This window comes from Podarcis liolepis, assembly GCF_965112155.1.
Source record: "Podarcis liolepis genome assembly, chromosome: 3".
In the NCBI taxonomy this organism is placed as follows: Eukaryota; Metazoa; Chordata; class Lepidosauria; order Squamata; family Lacertidae; genus Podarcis; species Podarcis liolepis.
Window position 1 is genome coordinate 33,339,024 of NC_139557.1, and position 19,423 is coordinate 33,358,446.

Consider the following 19,423-nt stretch of genomic DNA (forward strand, 5'->3'; position numbering starts at 1 on the left):
ACCGTCTTCTGGGTCCTAGCTCTGACATAATATCTTAGGGAAGATTGTATTTTTCACATGAACCAATCTATTTTATTTTAATTTTATTTTTGGTGTTGGCATTCAGATACACAGATAGACCTGAAGGAGCGTCTCCACCCCCATCATCCAGCCCAGACACTGGGCCTTCTGGTGGTTCCCTCACTGCGAGATGTGAGGTAACAGGGAACCAGGCAGGGGCCTTCTCGGTACTGGTCCCCACCCTGTGGAACGTTCTCCCATCGGTTGTCAAGGAGATGTGTAACTATATAACCTTTAGAAGACTTCTGAAGGCAGCCCTGTATAGGGAAGCCTTTTAAAGTTTATTGTTTTATGATGTTTTTATAGACGTTGGAAGCTGCCCAGAGTGGCTGGGGCAACCCAGTCAGATGGGCAGGGTACAAATAATAAAATTGTTTGTGTATTTTATTTTATTTTTATTGTTGTTGTTATTATTATTATTGTGTCTCACCTGAGGTCCGGTTGTTAGTTACAAGTGTCAAGTCCTTTCAAGTATAGCTGCATTATCAAATACTTTGCCCTAGGATGAATGTACATAGCCTATCCATCTTTTGCTGGCTGGTAAAACACATTTTTATTGCAGCAGATTTCCCCCCTGCTAAGTATCTGCTTTTTTATTTCAAGGTTATATTTTATTTTGTTTTCTGCCTTTAATTTATTTTGCAGTATTTATGATTACACAGGAGTTCTTAATTTATAAGATGCTAAATTTAAATTGCTATGAGCCACCCTACATAGGCAAAGGAAGATTGAGAGAGACACTTAATATCAGTTTGGAAGTGAAATGGGATCTTCCACAAAAAGGTAGCAACTTGTACACTCTTGAAGGCACCCTTTGTAAACAAAACATTGTGAATTAAACTGGCATCGTAAATAGACGACAACAACACACGCAAAACTGCACTATTTCTGAGATTATTTACACTCCACTTTTCAAGATATAAAACCTTACAACGCAGCCTAAAAGTAACAGTAAAGTTCGTCTTAGAAATACACAGAACACAATTTCACATAATGAGAAGCCATCAAGATAGTGACAGAATGTGTATTGTGGGGTGGGGTGGGGGTAAAATTGTCTTGCTGGAGCTGTCCTCTGGGGATCCCTGTTGGGGGCAAGGAGGGAAAATGCAGCTGGGGCAGAACCTAGCAAGAATGATGAAAGCCATTGATCCTTTTGAAAGAAAGGTGTTGGGTCTAGAACACAAGCTGTACAGCGGTACCTCGGGTTAAAACTTAATTCGTTCTGGAGGTACTACTTTAGCTAATGGGGCCTCCCGCTGCCGCCGTGCCACCAGAGCACGATTTCTGTTCTCATCCTGAAGCAAAGTTCTTAACCTGAGGTATTATTTCTGGGTTAGCGGAGTCTGTAACCTGAAGCGTCTGTAACCTGAAACGTCTGTAACCTGAGGTACCACTGTACAGAAATCCTATTCCAGGCTGCCTGGTACCATGGAGAGCTCCTCACAGATTCCAACTGGGTGAAGAATATCTTCACATTTTACACATGGCTCATAAAAATGGAAAGGAATGGAAAGAGGATGTGCCCGTCACTCACACATTCTCAAATACTGCTTCCTCAGAATGGACATGTAATCTTCTAGCATTTTGGAAGGCAGCATTGTAATGTTAGCCCTTATGATATCTTAAACACACAATGATGGGTTAACATTCTCCTGCTCACTCAGGTCTTTGTCTCTCTCTCTCTCTCTCTCACACACACACACACACACACAGACACGAAACTACACTATGCCTCCAACCTTTGATTTTCTTCCGTTTCTCAAGAGAGAGTCGCCATTCCGGTTGGATTTCATCATAGCCCGGCTAAAAGAAAAAGAAAACCTCCAATTAAGTTTTATACATATTCATATGTACACTATAAACAAAACTACCAACAAGCAGTGTGTTATGACTTCTGAACAAGTGGAGCCATCGTTTTGAAAACTTTCCTTGTATTGGATTGAACATTAAGAAGGAAGCAAGTGGGGAGGTAAGGGAGAAAGACAGAACGGAATATCACTCAAGCTAGCAAGGCCATCAGGCCCCATTTTCAAATTATTACTTCTGCATGATTAGAACACATGACAATTTCCTATCTCAAGCGATTCACACTGTCAGAAAGATGACCGAAGTGTAGCATATGAACTGGGATCCAATTTCATTGGAAGTTAAAAGCCAGGATTCTTCTATTACTTTAAATACTCAGTCCTGGATTCCACAAACTGCTTGTTTTTTTTAAAAAAAAAAATATTTATGGTTTTCAATTTTATACATTTCAATAATTTTACAATCATTTTAACATTTTGAAACTCAACTTCCTTCCCCCTCTTTCTGCAGTTCCTTAAATTTAATTTTTATATTTTTTCCATATTCCAAATTAACTTACTCATTTATTCATCTACTTTAAATATATACTCCTATAAAACTGCAGGTTATTACAGTAATTCTGTCAATGTTCTTATCTGTTTAGAGGTTTTTTTTGTAAACCATTTCCACTCTTTTATAAAAAGTTTGTTATCTTGATTTCTTATTTTTCCAGTAAGTTCCGCCATTTCTGCATATTCCATAAGTTTTTGTATCCATTCTTCTTGCACTGGGACTTCTTCATTCCATTTTTTGGCAAGTAACATTCTTACCGCTGTAGTTGCATACATGAAAAAAATTCTTTACAGTTTGGGTAGCTGTCCCCATAATTCCCAAAACTGTTTGTTCTTGAACCACCATTTCAATCAAAACACTGGTACAATGCAATAAATATATACAATGAAGGAAGCCTTTAAAAAATGAAGGAAGCTTCTACCACTGCCAACAAAATTTCTACTGTAGTCTGAACCATCTATTACAACAACACTAAATATGAAATAGAGCTCCCTTTTTACTTCAGCTAGGATTCCCACCCACCCCAGTCACTTAACAAGACGATGCCATCTAAATTTTTTTTTAGTTGCAATATGCATTCAGCGGTCTGTGTACAAGTGATACCTCTGGTTAAGAACTTAATTCGTTCTGGAGGTCCGTTCTTAACCTGAAACTGTTCTTAACCTGAAGCACCACTTTAGCTAATGGGGCCTCCTGCTGCTGCCGCGCCGCCGGAACACAATTTCTGTTCTCATCCTGAAGCAAAGTTCTTAACCCGAGGTACTATTTCTGGGTTAGCGGAGTCTGTAACCTGAAGCGTATGTAACCCGAGGTGCCACTGTATTATTGGGAACCAATTCCAAAGCTTTAATGACTGCAAATGTCTATCTTGCTATGACAAGATATATATGCAAGGACAGGGGTCAGCAAACTTTTTCAGCAGGGGGCCAGTCCACTGTCCCTTAGACCTTTGGGGGGGGTCGGACTATTATTATTTTGGGGGGGTAACAAATTCCTATGCCCCGCAAATAACCCAGAGATGCATTTTAAATAAAAGGACACGTTCTACTCATGTAAAAACACGCTGATTCCCGGACCGTCCGCGGGCCGGATTCTGAAGATGACTGGGCTGGCTCCAACCCCCGGGCCTTAGTTTGCCTACCCATGGAGATTTGGAAAAAAAACACCTAACCCCACATACAGACACAAACACAGAGAGGGAAGTACTGCTGAGCTGAGCACAAAGGCAGAGAACACTTCCTCCAAACTGTGTGTGTGCACATATTAATATTAAAACTACATCTCTATAAATCAGTTTAAATTATTTCAATTTTAAAATGTTATATAGAGTATATGGGACACAACTGAGCATTGTTTTTTGGGGGGGACAATAAACCATGAAGTAACGAGAAGCAAAACAAGGAATGAATCATATGTTCCAATACTCCAAGAAGTGTTTTGGGGGAGGAAGTGATTAAACAAATAATTCTGATTCGAACCTTGGTCTACATTCCTGTGTGCATCTCTCTTTTGCCTTTTCAAGTATACAACAAACGGATTTGAATACAATCATCTTAAGATTAATGATGTTACCATGTTGTAAGATATACCGGGCTGTAAATTCAGCTCAGCTGCAAATATTTTTTGCCAATATTAATCTTTACGCATTGTAGCACATAGCTCAAATGACCCAAGCAGCTGCATAATGTAGATAGATGATTATAAAAAAATAGCAACTGTAGTGGGTATGTTATCCAATTAAAGAAATTTTAGTTAATTGATCAAGTGAGTTTTAAGCGAACCTAGACACACTTAGCTGTGAGTAATGGGTCTTATTGCAGAGTAGGCATGTGTAGGATTGTCTACAATTGATTCAGTTTCCATATGGATAACCATTCCAATGGCTAAAAAGCACCATTTCTTGATAATGAACAAATATGTTGTGCGTATAAAAAGGCATATAAGCCTTTTAGCATTTTGGACATGCTAAAAAAATAAATACCACCATTTAAAAAGCAGAAAAAAGGAGGTGACAAGAAATGTCATACAAGTTTCATTTAAGCTATCTATAGCTACAAATACATTCCAGTATTTAGAAACTGTTAATCATCACATACCTGGTCGCTCTGCTCCCATTCTCCTTGTTGTCTTAGAGAAGGGATTCCCCAGATAGTCAATTTTCCACTAAAGTGAATAGCTGCTAGGCGAGTCCCATCTGGAGAAAGGCTCATCTTGAAAACACCATCCTGCGCAAGATTTTGATCAGTGATTAAAAGCAAAGGCATTTCGAAGAAGCATTAAGCTCGTAGCCCTCATCCCCCCCCCCCATTTTCAATGTATCTTCCCTTTGCACACTTCCCGGATCTTATAAAACATGAAGTGCTCCTTAGAATTTGTACAACAGATACACAGAAGCATCAAGTGAGAACCACAATTCCTGAAACTAGTAGGGCAGTTCTATGAATGTGTTTTACTTCCAGGTAAGTGTGTACAACAGGTGTAGCTAACTCCTAGTTTGAGGGCCTGATTTGACATCCCAAGATCCCACCATTTTTGAGTGTGGGAGTCCTTAAAGGGTTGGCCATGGATGAATGCAGTCCTTAAGCTGTAAAGGACCTTCAAGATGTAGCCCACCCTTTCCCAACCTGATGCTCTCCAGATATATTGGACCACAAACCATGGTCTCAGAAACCATGGTCAATGGTTTGTGGTGCTGGGAGTTGTAGCCCAAAACATTTAGAAGATGACAAATTTGGGGGTCATAAACTGTGATGCAGTAAAGTGGATAATAGAGTGGCACTTGAATCCTAAATACAGTTTCTTGGAAGTTCCATTCAATCACCCATCAGCTAGGACAGGATAGACGTGAAGTAGCAGAACATTCAGGCGAATGTAAGGTTGTTGGCTAAGGTGGGGGGAGTCTGTGGGCAACACGTCAAATCTGTGTCATGCAAACAATGGACAAAATGTAAACCAATCAGAACTCACAGTGGCTTTTAATGATAAGTCATGTCTTCTTAATTCTAGAAACTACTTAGATGAAATACTGAGAGGGAAAGATCCACATAATTTTAAAAACTAGGCTATAAGACATTTTTAAAATAATATAAAAGAGTTGCAAATGCTGTCAAATGTATTTATGAGTAAGAAATGGGAAAGAGATGAGTGAATCATTCCAAAGAGTAATGGACTCCTGCCATTAATTTCTAGAATATAAAATACTAGGCTGACTAAAATGTAAGAAACTGAGGGTGTTTTAGCACGGTGCCAAATGTTTTCAGGCAAACATTTTCAGCACACAGTGAAGCTATTCACCCACTATTCCCTGCCCCATTTAGCTGCTGTTTCAGCACTGGTTTTTGTTTTCGACAACATAATACAGCCAATAGAGAATGAAATGTGTTGCAGGAATACAGCTCCCATCATTCCTGATCATTGGCCAAGTTGGCTAGAGCTGATGGGAGCTGGAGTCTAAAGGCCTCAGGAAGGCCACAGGTTCCCTGCCCCTGCAAAGGAAGATCTCATGACATCATGTTGCCTAATATCCAATCAGATTTGACACTGTGACATCACTGAGGGAAGCACACAGCCAATTCAGAGCAAGGGCAATGCTTCCTGTATTGCATTGACCTCACTCTGGATGGTCACAGGAGGAAATGCAGCTGTCACCATGAGCAGCTATCACCACACAGACAAACAAGTTGGGAGAGAAAGGAGACAAATGTCACCACACACCTTATGATAGGTGCTTCCAGAAGGAGATGCTATATCACAAGTAAGTCTTTCAGATAAATATTTTTTCTATGTACACATTTGGCACGTGACGTTCTTCACATTCCCATTTTTTTAGTCATTATATTAATTACCACTCTGCCGCTTGCCATCCACATCTGAGCTGCGTTTTCCCATCATTTCCCGCAAACACTCACCCATCCTCAACAACCTTTATTTTCATTTTGGGTATGCACACAGGAATTTCTGTACCTGAGTTCACACATACACACTTTTTTTAAAAAGCTGAGGAAGTGTGCAAGAGTACAAGCCTTACCCAGTCACAAGGAGCAAAGTGGGGGACGGGGAGGCAATAGCCATTTTCATTCGCAATTCTTTTGAAAATGTGGGTTTTGTGCAAAAGGGCAAAGGCAACAAAATCTTCTGTTATTACTGTTATTTATGAATGTCCAATATATGTACTGTAATTACAACCTCCCAAGGAATTCCCTACAATTACTGTGTGGAGATCTGGAGAGAACAGACCATGTTTAATTAAATTTTAAGTCAGAGCAGAGCCAGTGAAATGAAGTTCAATTTGCCATGGCCATTAATTTCAATTGGTCTACTCTGAGTAGGACTCTGTTGGCTTCAATCCAGCAACTCCACCAAACCAGGCATGTGACAATCGTGGAAACAGCTTTATTTTCTGCCACTGGGGGCTGCTGGAAACAGAATTATTAGGTTGTGCTCAGATATGGAACAAACAGAGGTAGAGGTGCAGATTTTAGAGGTCACCACCCAGACAAACCACATATTGACAAATAAATAATGGCCATTGGCCATGCTGGCTGGGAGATGGAGTCCCAATAAAATCTTGAGTGTCACAGAACTGCCACCTCTGACGCAAAATATGCCTTTGACATGTGCCTCACAAAAGAATAAGGTATTGATATATATATATATATATATATATATATATATATATATATATATATATGCATCCTCTGTTACCTGTTCTCTTCCTTGTCTACTGTAAAAGTTGAGAGACCTAATCTTGAACAAGGACCTTCTCTTGGCCTGTTAAAAAAAGGAACCATATCAAATTAACCTCATATGCGCATGTGTTCACACACGTGTGTGCGCAAGTGTTTTCTTTGTCAGAAGCTAAAGCAAATCATGGAAGCAACAAATAATACAGTAACATTCCTCTAAAATAGGGGGAAACAAGTCTTTTTTCAGCCAGAACTCAGTTCCACCACCTCTCAGGTGGGCGCCATTGCCATTATAAGAGAATAAGGGAAGCGTTTATGGTGCGGGGTCCAGCACCTCTTTTTCAAGAAAAGTAGCACTGGGTGCAAAGAATTCAAAAAGATTCTGAATGATATAAGCTAGAACAGGGGTTCTGGGTATTTGTTGCCTAGAGCGTTTTAACCAACCAGTTGTCAAGAATAAACCTTTTTTGTGGTTCACCTCACCATTTTGTGGTTCACCTCAGGTGCTCTCCCTCAACTCGGTGGCCACTCAGAAGCAAGGCACGGAAAAGGATCCCGAAGCACCACCGCCACCCCTCTCTCTCACACACACAAAAACCCCGCCCCGCCATTTCCCTCGAGCGCTCTCTCTCTCTCTCTCTCCCTCGCCTCAGGTGCCTCACGCGCGGGGCTGAGGAGAGCGTGGCCTGGGAGAGCGTTCCCCGCTGCCGCCCGTCCTACCCCGGAGGAAGCTATGAGCCATGAAGCTGCCTGGCAGAACTTCCCTCCGGCGGCAGAAGCAGCAGCAGAAGCAGCAGCCCTTCTCCGGCTGCCACCGCCTCCTCCTCCATCCCAGCAGCCGCCGCCTCTCGAGCTCCGCTGCCGCCGCTGCCTTGCTTTGCCCGGCTCGGCTGCCCAGCTCCATCCCCCTCCTCTTTCTGGCGCTTCTGCTTTTCTGCTCAGGGTTCCCGAGGATCTGCGGAGCCGCGGCAAAGGTGTAAAAGAGCCGCATGCGGCTCCGGAGCCGCGGGTTGCTGACCCCTGGGCTAGAAGTTCTGTGAGGATTGTCAAAGGAGGGAGTCAGGCTGTGCCCTGGCCAAAGGCCTGGTGGAACAGCTCTGTCTTGCAGGCCCTGCTGAAAGATGTCAAGTCCCACAGGGACCTAGTCTCTTGTGACAGAGCATTCCACCAGATTGGAGCCACAGCTGAAAAAGCCCTGGCTCTAGTTGAGGCCAGCCTAACCTCTCTGTGGCCTGGGACCTTCAAGATGTTTTGGTTTGAAGACCGTAAGGTCCTCTGTGGGACATACCAGGAGAGGCGGTCCCATAGGTACGAGGGTCCTAGGCCGAATAGGGCTTTGAAGGTTAAAACCAGCACCTTGAACCTGATCCTGTACTCCACCGGGATGTGTGTGTACAAGGTTGTAGCCCAATATACAAAAGCAATAGGGCCATACAATGAAACCAGTCTCTTGTGCAGACTGTTGGTGGGTGTGGGATTTGAAGGCTAGCTCTTTCCCCTAAGTCAGGGGTCTGCAACCCACGGCTCCGGAGCCGCATGTGGCTCTTTTACACCTTTGCCGCAGCTCTGGGGCGGATACTAGTGAGGGGAGGAGGCGCATTGTGCGCCCCAACACTCCCCACTGTGGCGGGCGCTGTACTGGCTGTGACGTTGCATGGGGGTGGTGCGTGCGTTAGTCACGCACCGTCCCGACGTCACCTTCCCGGTTTTGCGGCTCCCAGTTTTCTTTCTTCGGAAACGGGTCCAAGTGGCTCTTTTTGTCTTAAAGATTGCAGAGCCCTGCCCTAAGTTATGTTTGATAAAAACAGGTGAGGAGGAAGAACTCAGAAATTCAGTTCCCAGTGCAGTAATAGCAACATCCTCTGAGCTTGCTGATGGTACATTTCAGCTTTTCCAACATCTGGAAATGTTAGAATGAGAAAGAAGCATTGTCTGGTCTGCCTTTATATTAAAACGGAAGACGACACATGTGAAACCTTTGCTAATGTAAAGAATAAAAATGAGATCTGCAGCTTTAGGGCCAATGGACATATGCTCAAATGATCCTATGAGATGATAGCAGTGCTACTCACGGTCCCGATATCATCTTCGTAACTCGTAACTGGCTTGTAATAGGGGGATCCCGAAAGAACTCTCCACGCTGACAGACCACAGCTACTTGCTTTGGACGCTCCGGATCCCTCGCCATCCATTTCGCAGCCACCGACGATCAAAAGCCTATCGCAAGCAAGAGAAATTGAATCTTGAGTTTGGCATGCTCCAACTCTGTTCTGAGCAATGAGCAATCGCTTTACAATGAATTGCAGCAAGTTTCTTTGTTTTAAGATTACCATGTCTATTATATTATATGAAATGGGCAGGTTTCAATGCAGCGCTAAGGGGATTGCTTAGGGTTTCAAAAAGTAAAAACAGGAAGACTCCAAAATTATTGAACTTTTCTTAAGGAAACCACCAAAATTGTTGAGTTGTGTTTTTTTTTACACCCCATGATTTTTTGATTGACTTGTCCAAAGATGTGGGAGAAAGCGACGCCTTTTGATAACTCACCCTGTACGTCAATTGCACCTTTAAAATCCAGGTACTGTCTGGGACATATGACAGCCCTAGGATTGTTCAATCAGCACAAGGATTTCTCCTTGACCATCAGAGGGATCTCCCCTCTTGGGCCCCCTTGCTGTTCTGGGGGTTTTTCCTCTACCCTCCAGGGTTGATTTGGGGAAGGCACAAAGGGGGAGAGGAAGTTCCATTGCACTAGAGGGAGTCATGGGGTCATAGAATCATAGAGCTGGAAGGATCCCTCAGGATCAAAGCCCCCGCAATACAGGAATATGCAGCAGCCACAAAAAGGGAGCGAACCCGCAACCTTGGTGTTATCAGCACCAGGCTCTAACCAACTGAGCTATCTAGCCCTTGTGTTAACTTTCCACTAGCAGAGCAGGAAAGTTGTATTTGGCCATATATATATTTGTTGGGAAGCAGTTTGCAATTTCTGAAATTAATAAATAAAAACAGGCACTTGCCATCTGCGATGACTTGACAACTGCTGAAATATTTATAGCAATAATTCCACACTTGGGCGTATCAGTTATAACATTTACTACTTCAAACCGCTACTAAGAGCAAGAGGAAGAAAAATCATGTGGATTTTAAAATATTTTTAAACCTCCAAGGCCGCAATCCTGTAAACACCTACCTGGGAGTAAGTCTCCATGAACTAAAACTATGGGGCTTACACCATGCACAGGATTGCACTGTGAATTCACCTAGCGGGATATATTTCAAAGTGATTGCCTGCTTTAATTCTTTTTTTCTTCCAGAAATCCTCTTCACATAAAAACAAATGTGAAATAGGGGTGTATGAGCATTATTTTACCCAAATAAAATCATTAAATAAAAAGCCAGATTACGCATATTTGATTTCAGTTGGCAAAATATCACCATCTAGTGGTTAAGTTATATATAGAAGTTTGTAGATAAATGGCTTAACCCCCCCCCAAAAAAATACTCAAAACTATTATAGATCAACAACAACAAAAATGGATTCAGTAATTGCAAAGTGTCATGCTTTGTTTTAGAAGCTCAAGTTTCTGCGCCAGACACTGCCATAAAAAGAAACTAAATTATTTTGGGGAACAAATAACTGTTCAAGGAAAAAGCTAAGAGGTGTTAAATGAATCCTTTTGTTAGAGAAGAAATGGGCAACAAGCTGGTCTTACGAGATTTCATTTGCCGTGTGAAAGCAACACATGCACGTGGTGCTAACCTGTATTTATAGTTAACTATAAAATATAGGTTAGCTTTAATGCTACATCCAAAACTTGAATCAAATCAGGTACAGAACTGGTCTGAGCTAGCAGCATAAAGCATTCCATTTGGACAACTCTTAAGTAAAGATTACCAAATAATTATTTTTGGAGATTCAAAAATGCAGAAATTGAAGATGATATTTAATTTTGGTGCATGCATTATCTACATCTTATTGGAAAGATGTGAGAGAAGCAATTTATAGCTGATTTTATTCTACTCTTAGATCCTTTAGTGTTTCTTTTATGGTACTGAGTAAAAGTCATAACAGGTTCACAAAAACAGTAGTTAACTTAATGGCAATGGTTAAGAAGAGAAACAGTCCAAACCAAAATTGGTAGGGGAACTAATAAAGAGAAATGAATGGTGTAATATGAACATCATTTCCTACATTTAGTAGGGTTTAAAGTTTTACTCTTCTTGCTGATTATACTAGGAGATCCTGTGAACTCAACTCCTCTAACGAGCAGTTTGCACTGGTGGAAAGGGAGCGGATGTGATTTTCACCAATCCCTCTACAGTTCCCTGCTCCCAAATCCTACCAGCCCCAGTCAATATGCCAATCATCAGAGGTGGCAGTAGTCCAGCAAGAACTAGAGGACCGCCCATTCTCAATTTAAGGATGCCACCAATGGTCAAGGGCAAACTCTAGCAAGAGGACAAAATCCAACAGTTAAAGAGCCAGTGTGAACATACTCCCATTAGCAATAAATGGTGACAGCTGTAGGAGTGCAAATATACAGAGTGTGGGTGTCAGTTGGGATTGCTATGATGAATTATGAAATATGGAGCAAGCCATTGTGTCAGCAATGAAAGCATTGCGTTGACTGGGTTTCATTCATTGACAATAGTTTCTGATCGAATCCCATAAGCCTCTCCATCTCTGGCATTTGCTTTCTCTACACCTGACAAGTCACATAACACAGACCAGTTGCCGGCTGCTGCATCAGGTATCCTAAGTAATGAAGATGATAGCTTCTTTGATGTTCCCTTCTTTGGTTTTAATAATCTTAGGGCCTGGAAATAGTTTCACAGGAAGGTGATAAAGATACCTATCTCCTTGCCACCCTGCCTCTCCTGTTTACTCCTGTTTATAATCTCCGGAGTTTCCTAAAAGCGTTCCCCTTCGCTTCCTCTTTTATTTATTCTGAATTGCATATGCATGCTCAAGTAGGAAATTAGCTCTTTGTAGTTTTAACTTTAACTTTGTCCCACATGGGGTTTTTTGAAATGCTCAGAGGAAATCTGATTGGTTCTTATGTACACTGTGTAAAAAGTTCTTTTGTGAATAAAACGACCTGGGCTGGAGGGTGGAGAGGAATTATTATTAGTACGCACTCCTCCCAGAGTCTTGCTGGTCAAGCCTGTGTGTGTATTCTATTAATCAGAGTCTAATCTTTCCTTTGCTTTGGGAATGCCACAGACAGCAAACCATTCAACCCTGCCACAAGTTCTGCCTCCCTTGAGATTGCCCCAAATCACCATCGCCACAAATCTTCTCCTAGACACTTAGGAATATTCAATGCATATGTCAGTGGTTCTCAAACTGTAAGGCACTGGGAATTAGTGCAAGGCTTTTGATGAGAGGGAGAGATACTACAGAGGTGTTGTCCTTCTAGCAGCAAAGATTTGACATCTGGAGGCTTTACATGGGCCGGAAACTGTAAGCAACACCTGCAACCAGTAGGAGCGCTATTCCATACTTCCAGCGCTTAGGTTAGGTTTCAGTGCCGTGTCTTAGAGGAAGTTCCCGAGAAAGGTCAAATCTACTTTAGAAGCCTGTGCTGTTGGTTTAACTTGCAAAGTTCCTTCTGCCAACTTGTGGCAGCAGCTCAAAGTTGGAAAAAGCCTTACTGATGGAGAAGAAATTGACCATGACAATGAGCATATGGGGCTTTCCCCCCTTCTGCCTTCCCTTCCCGTCTGGCAGGCTTCAGCAGGGAGTCCAAGATGCTATCTCCTTGTTCTTTTCTAACCCGAAGTGTTGGTTTAGCTCTCCAATCCACACACAGCAGCCATATGGAAGCGTCGTGTGCATTTGCCTGCTGCTGCTGGGTTGAGGAGCTCAGGTGGGTAAAGATTAGAAAAAGGCCCAAGCTGAATTCATTCGAGTTCATAACGCTAGCAGACACCACAATATCATTTATAATTTAAGCGTCTCGTCTCATGATGGGAGAGATTTAATGAAAGCTGGAGTAAAGCTGCCATATCAGGTTAGACGAAAACCCTGTTCCCGCAGAACAAAAGAAGACATATGTATCATTGCAGCACATGCTTAAAATTTTAAAGAACTCTTCACAGAGCTGGTGAAGTGCAGCACAAAGCAGACGGGAGCTATATTAAGAGACCAAGAGACAGAGCTTTCAAATGAATCTTAGAGCTCCATTGAGGGCCACAAAAGGAGGTCTGAGCTCACTTATGAATTATTAACTTTTTAAAGGACTGGACAAGAGTGTCAATAATACCAAAAAAAAATAACCAAAACAAGCTGACAGATAGCCTGAGGCCATCAAGTGTCCAGATAATTTGAGCTATTTGAGTTGAATTCCTGCACCATGAATGACCTTTAATTTAGTAGTCAATGGAACCGAGGGAATGAAAGGATCATGGATGCAACACCTACTTGCTCTCTCCCTCTTTCTTTTGTGGAGAGCAGGCATGCAACTTTTACACCCAAACAGCTGTTCAAGCTCTACTTTTCCTTACTGAACTTCTAAGACAGGCTAGCCAAGTTTGTCCCCTTGATACGTTTCAGGCTCCAAAAGTAGCTCCAGGCAGCATGCTCAATAGTAAGGGGTGATGGGATATCTGGAGGGCACCATGTTGGCTACCCCTATATTGAGAGATGAGGATAATATCAAGTTGGAGAAACAGTACAGTGGTACCTCAGGTTAAGAACTTACTCCGTTCTGGAGGTCCATTCTTAACCTGAAACGGTTCTTAACCTGAAGCACCACTTTAGCTGCTGGGGCCTCCTGCTGCCGCCGTGCCGCTGCTGTGCGATTTCTGTTCTCATCCTGAAGCAAAGTTCTTAACCCGAGGTACTATTTCTGGGTTAGCGATGTCTGTAACCTGAAGCATCTGTAACCCGAGATACCACTGTATTATAGACCCCGTTCTGGTGTAAGTTAATAAATGTGCCGGTAAGACAAGTCGGGATCTTAAACTAACTTCGTACCTCAGTTTAAGATCCTGGTTTGTCCATTACAGTCATACAGTGGTACCTTGGTTTACAACCATGATCCATTCCGGAGGACCGGTTGTAGACCAAAACAGGTTGTAACCCAAGGCACGCTTTCGCCAATGGGGCCTCCACAAAAAAATTGGTTGTAATCCAAAAAAAGCGACACACACTTCCGGGTTTGATGTGGTTGTAATCCAAAGCGGTTGCAAACCAAGGTACCACTATACCTTGGTTCTGGAACACCTTGGTATGCACACGTTTTGGCTCCTGAACGCCACAAACCTGAAAGTGTTTGCAAACATTCTTTGGAAGCTGGACATCTGACGCAGCTTCTGCGGCTTCCTGCAGCCAATCGGAAGCTGTGCCTCAGTTTCTGAATGTTTTTGGAAGTCGAACGGACTTCGAGAATGGATTCCTTCAAGAACCAAGGTACAACTGTACTGGTAAACATAGTTTTCCAAATTGGGTGTAAGGAAAACTCTGTTTAGCTAAATATTTCCTGAGTTAAACATGGCAGGCAAGGAAGGTAATTGACCACACAGAGGATGAAAGAAGGTTCATGCATACCTCATCTTATGAAGTCATGGTATCTTCATCCAAATGGGGCCATTTTAAATTATTGAGATATATACAGTGATATCCCTCAATTCACAGAAGAGTCTTTGACCTAATGGTCAAAGTTATGGATTTTGTGCCACAATAGTTTGAGAAAGAAGACGGAGGAGAAGTTTCATTGCAGAGGTGAAATGACTTCTACTCACACAAGGACTTTGCTAGACACAAACCAGTGTCCTGGATGAAAGTGAAGAATATTCTAATACTGTAATGTGACAAAAATGTCTCAGCAATAGACTCACACAGGAATACAGTGCTGATGAATACCAATTATAAAATGTTAACAATTCTAGCAGGAAGATTTAATCTAATGTTAGATTATTATAGTCAGGGAGAGTGTTCTCAGGTTTTTAAAGAGAAAACAACTGAGAGAGCGTAGAAGGGAAATGATCCATATCAATTACAGAGCAAAAACACCTGCAGTGCTGTTCTTTGCTGGGACCAGAAAGGCATTTGGACACATACAATGAACGCTCTTTTATGAAAATGGCACTAAAAGCAATGAGATTTTAGGTAAATGTTTTAAAGTTGGTTCTTCAACTACAAAGAAAGAAAGAAAGAAAGAAAGAAAGAAAGAAAGAAAGAAAGAAAGAAAGAAAACCATCATCAGTGGGCATATCTCAAAATCTCTTGTACCATGGGGAAGGATGTCAGGCAAGGCCTTTCAACACTGATCTTCAATTTTGGGTACAAAAATGTTAACAACTGCAATAACGGAAGAAAATACCATAGCAAGTATTTTCCCACAAAATATAGTGGCATAGGAAAGCTGAAAATAATGCTGATATATCTCACATCTGGCAGCCAATGCACCCCTTTTCAGATAGCACATGGGTAGATGAGTCTAAAAAGCCCAGGACACAAACTTTCACAGTCCTCTAGCAGATATGATGGCTCATTTACCAGTTGTAATGTATTTAGCATTAACTCTGGAAGTGTATCCTTGATTCTGACCAAACTAAGCCTCCTAGAGCAAGATATAACTCAGGAGGCTTTGTTTTGTCAGAATCAAGTACAGTTGTACCTTGGATCTCAAACAACTTGCGAATTGAACATTTTGGGTCCCAAACGCCGCAAGCCCAGAAGTGATTGTTCTGGTTTGAGAATGTTATTTGGAACCCGAATGTCTGCCATGACTTCCACAGCTTCCAATTGGCTGCCAGAGCTTCCTGCAGCCAATCGGAAGCCGCACCTTGGTTCCCAAACCATTTTGGAAGTCGAACACACTTCCGGAACGGATTCTGTTTGATTTCCAAGGTCCAACTGTATACACATTTATAGTTAACGTGAAATACATCACTTTTGGGAAAGGATCCACCATAGCCACTGGAGGGTCGTGAAAATTTGTGTTCCAGGTTTTTTAGACTCATCTACCCATGTGCTATCTGAAACCAAAGGGGGCACAGTGGTTGCCAGATGTGATTTGTTTTTCAGCTGTCCTACCCCAGTCATAATGCTGCAATCCTAAACCCTCACTTACTTGGGTGCAAGTCCCATGGAATTCAACAGGACTTTACTTCCGAGTACATATACTCTATGATGATCACATCTTACACACATTTAACTTGAGCGATTTCAACCATACGCCACTGAAGGTGTGCCAGAGTGTGACTTGCCTCAGGGTTTTTTTGTATGTCCTCACTCTCCATTGAGAGACGTATAAAAATGAGGCCACGAAATGCACAACAGCCTCAGATAGCATGAAAAAGAATTTGACTGCAAAATTGTGAATCGCAGCTCAAATCCCCACAGCTGCCTCCCTCCTTTTCACACTTTACTGGGGAAGGTAGGTGTCTTCTCTGGGGGACTCTAAAGATTATTGCAACACACGAGGGAAGTGGGCAGAACAGAACAATATCAATTCTGCAAGATAAAGAAATAATCTGCACTCCCTGGGAAAATAGATTAAGCTGTCAATCTGCTGTCAGCTGCCATCATCACAGAAATCTATGGGGAAAGGCAGACTTGGTGGAAAGGAACTGAATGAGGGTAATATTTGTAAGCATAAGGTAAGAAGAGTCTGCTGGATAGGCCTAGCAGCCTGTTTTCACAGCAGAAAACCAGATGCAGGGGGGAAACCCAGAAAGGCCTAAGCACACGTGCAATCTGCCCTCCATAGATTTCCAGCAACCCATGTTCAGAAGCATCACTGCCTCCAACCACAGAGGCAGAGAATAGCCACTGACGCTAGTTATCGGAAGCAGAGTTCCAAACATACGGAAACAAAGGAGAACAGCGAAAGGCAGATCACGTCCCACCACTGAGCAGTATAGTCGTAATGAGCTTGTCTTTCATATTCACTATCTTAGCCAGGCATATTACAAAGAAAAGAAGAAGAGTGGAAAGCTCTGGTTATCGAAGTCAGGCAGCTCTGTTTGCACAATGGGGGAAATTCCAAAATCCACAACCGAGCTGGGCTGAAAAATAAATCCGTGTTGAAACCAGACAAAAACACACTGGTGATATTCAAATCCGTAAATGTAGTTGCAAAAACTTTGAAGACCAGACAGACACGCAACCAAAGGGGGAGCGCATGACGATTCTGGGCTCAGGAAAAAAAAGCTGTCATTTGGAGGCTGGGGATTTCTGCCAGCAGCTCTTGTAGGTATTCAAAAGTCATTTTTATCCATTTCAGCAGCATGGATTATCTTGCTAGTAAGAAAAGTTTTTAGTGAGAAGGGCTAATGTTTCTGGATCCTTTGGAAGCTCCTCTGTTATCTTTGCAACAACAGCCCTTCTATTTGTTTGAGAAGGCCCATAACTTAATAGTAGAGCATCTGCTTTGCATTTAGAAAGTCCAGCTACAATCTCTGACATCTCCAGACAGTAGACGGGCCAATAGCTTAACACAGTTTACAGCAGCTACCTGTGTCCTGTATTCCAGCTTCAATTATTGTACCCAGCAAGTCAGTTAACTGCTACACAGGAACTATAAGGTAAAGGTAGAGGAAAGGGGATTGATACTGTGGAGTGGACTGTACTGCCAAGCTTAGCTATGTTCCCCTCACCTTGAAGGAACCAGGTAATCAAGCCTTTGTTCTCCCCCAGACTATGTGAAAAACTCAACCGCGTAGCTCTCACAAGTCACTCTTCCAAACTTGGTTCCCCAGCTGTTTTTGGACTACACTTCCCATCATCCCTGACCACTGGTCCTGCTAGCTAGGGATGATAGGAGTTGTAGTCCAAGAACAGCTGGCGACCCAAGTCCTATACCAATAATCTAGGAACTTTCACCATTTTGAAACGAAGCTAAGGTGTACTGCCTATGCAGTGATTCTGAAGCACATGAATCTGACCTCCAGAGAGTTTGTAAGTAAACCATATTTATACTTACCAAACATGTGGTCTTTTTCCTAGGGAAAGCTTTGGGACTCACTTTAAAGGGCACATTTTAAAGGGCTAACAGCCTATATTTCCACATCTACGTTGCTTAAATCTCTGCCAGGGTTGTCTCACCAAAGAGTACTTGCCCCCAACTTGGATCTTGGCACCAACCCAATAAGGCTAACATCTGCCAATGATAGGGTGCAAAACAATGGATTCGAACATTAAGAGAAGAGATCCATACAGAAATGGAACAACCTGTCTTGTGGAGCATCACCTCCTTGAAGGTTTTGAAATAAGGCAATCAGATCTTTCTGAAATACCTTAGTTTTTAGACTCTGCCATTTCAGAATAGCAATCAGACGTAAATGACTAACAGTGCAAGCCTGTGCCTGTTTACACAGAAGGATGTAAAGTATTCAGTTATACCTACTCTCAGGTAAGCGTGGAATGGGATTGTGGCTTAGGCTGCATTTCTCCTTGGTTTTAAAATAGCTGTAGGAATTGGAAGGCAAATCGAAAGAACCCTGAAGCTTTATCAGCACACCTGATGGGACAAATACCTTCCGCTGGTCTGTCCACAAAGACCCAACAATTTTGGGAGGATCAGTTTTCCAGGTATTTCTAGGTCCCCTGGCATGCCTGGAACAGACTGAACTATGCTAATCTTTCCGCCACCCAAACAAAAAATGAAACAGAATTTCACCACTTTCTAAAAATGCCAGCAAACTTCCACCAGCAAACCATTTGCAACTTTTAAGATGTGGGGTGGGGGAATTTATGGCCTTTTCCAAAATGCAACCAAATCACATAAACTACATCACAACACAGACACACTCACACTCATTCACACACATACTCTCTCTCTATATATATATAAAATAGACTAACATACTTACCGGTGTGCAGGATGATAAATTACTGCAGTTATTCCATGGACATAATGGCTGCTGAAGCTGAAACTGTGGCTTTCTTGGAAGCTCTGATTCGTTCCAACACTGGACAAAAGTAAAGGCATTTATTGACTTATTTGTTGCATTTATATATTGTCCATCCATGGTTAAGTCCTCTGGGCAGTTTGCAAAATAGTTAAAAATGAAACAAATATAACTATTCAAAAAAAGTTAAAATAACAATATGCAGTGGAAATCTTCATTTAAGAAGGCCTTCTTATAGACAGCATGGAGGCAGCAACAAGAAATCATTTCAAGACCAGCATTAAACCAGGAAGGGTAAAAGAAATTGGTGCAAGAATTTTAAGAGCAAAAGTGACTGTACGTACTTGTTGGAAAATAAATGGCCTGGGGCGGGGGATAGATGTTTACCTATTTTTTGGCAGGTGCAAATCAACAATGTGAGAATGAGGCACTGCATAATTGAGGAGCCAGTGCCA

General features: G+C 42.2%; 1 protein-coding gene across 2 annotated transcripts in view; it reads right to left on the bottom strand.

The window, feature by feature from the left end:
* The window catches only part of NBAS (NBAS subunit of NRZ tethering complex), a 180,351-nt gene that overhangs the window by 147,426 nt on the left and 13,502 nt on the right, over positions 1-19,423 (bottom strand). For both annotated transcript variants that reach the window (XM_083495383.1, XM_083495382.1), the window contains exons 9-13: positions 18,930-19,028; positions 9,176-9,320; positions 7,123-7,188; positions 4,515-4,643; positions 1,800-1,863 (exon numbers count right to left, since the gene is read on the bottom strand). In XM_083495383.1, the coding sequence (XP_083351509.1) occupies positions 1,800-1,863; positions 4,515-4,643; positions 7,123-7,188; positions 9,176-9,320; positions 18,930-19,028 (503 nt within the window). The remainder of the gene's footprint in view (positions 1-1,799; positions 1,864-4,514; positions 4,644-7,122; positions 7,189-9,175; positions 9,321-18,929; positions 19,029-19,423) is intronic.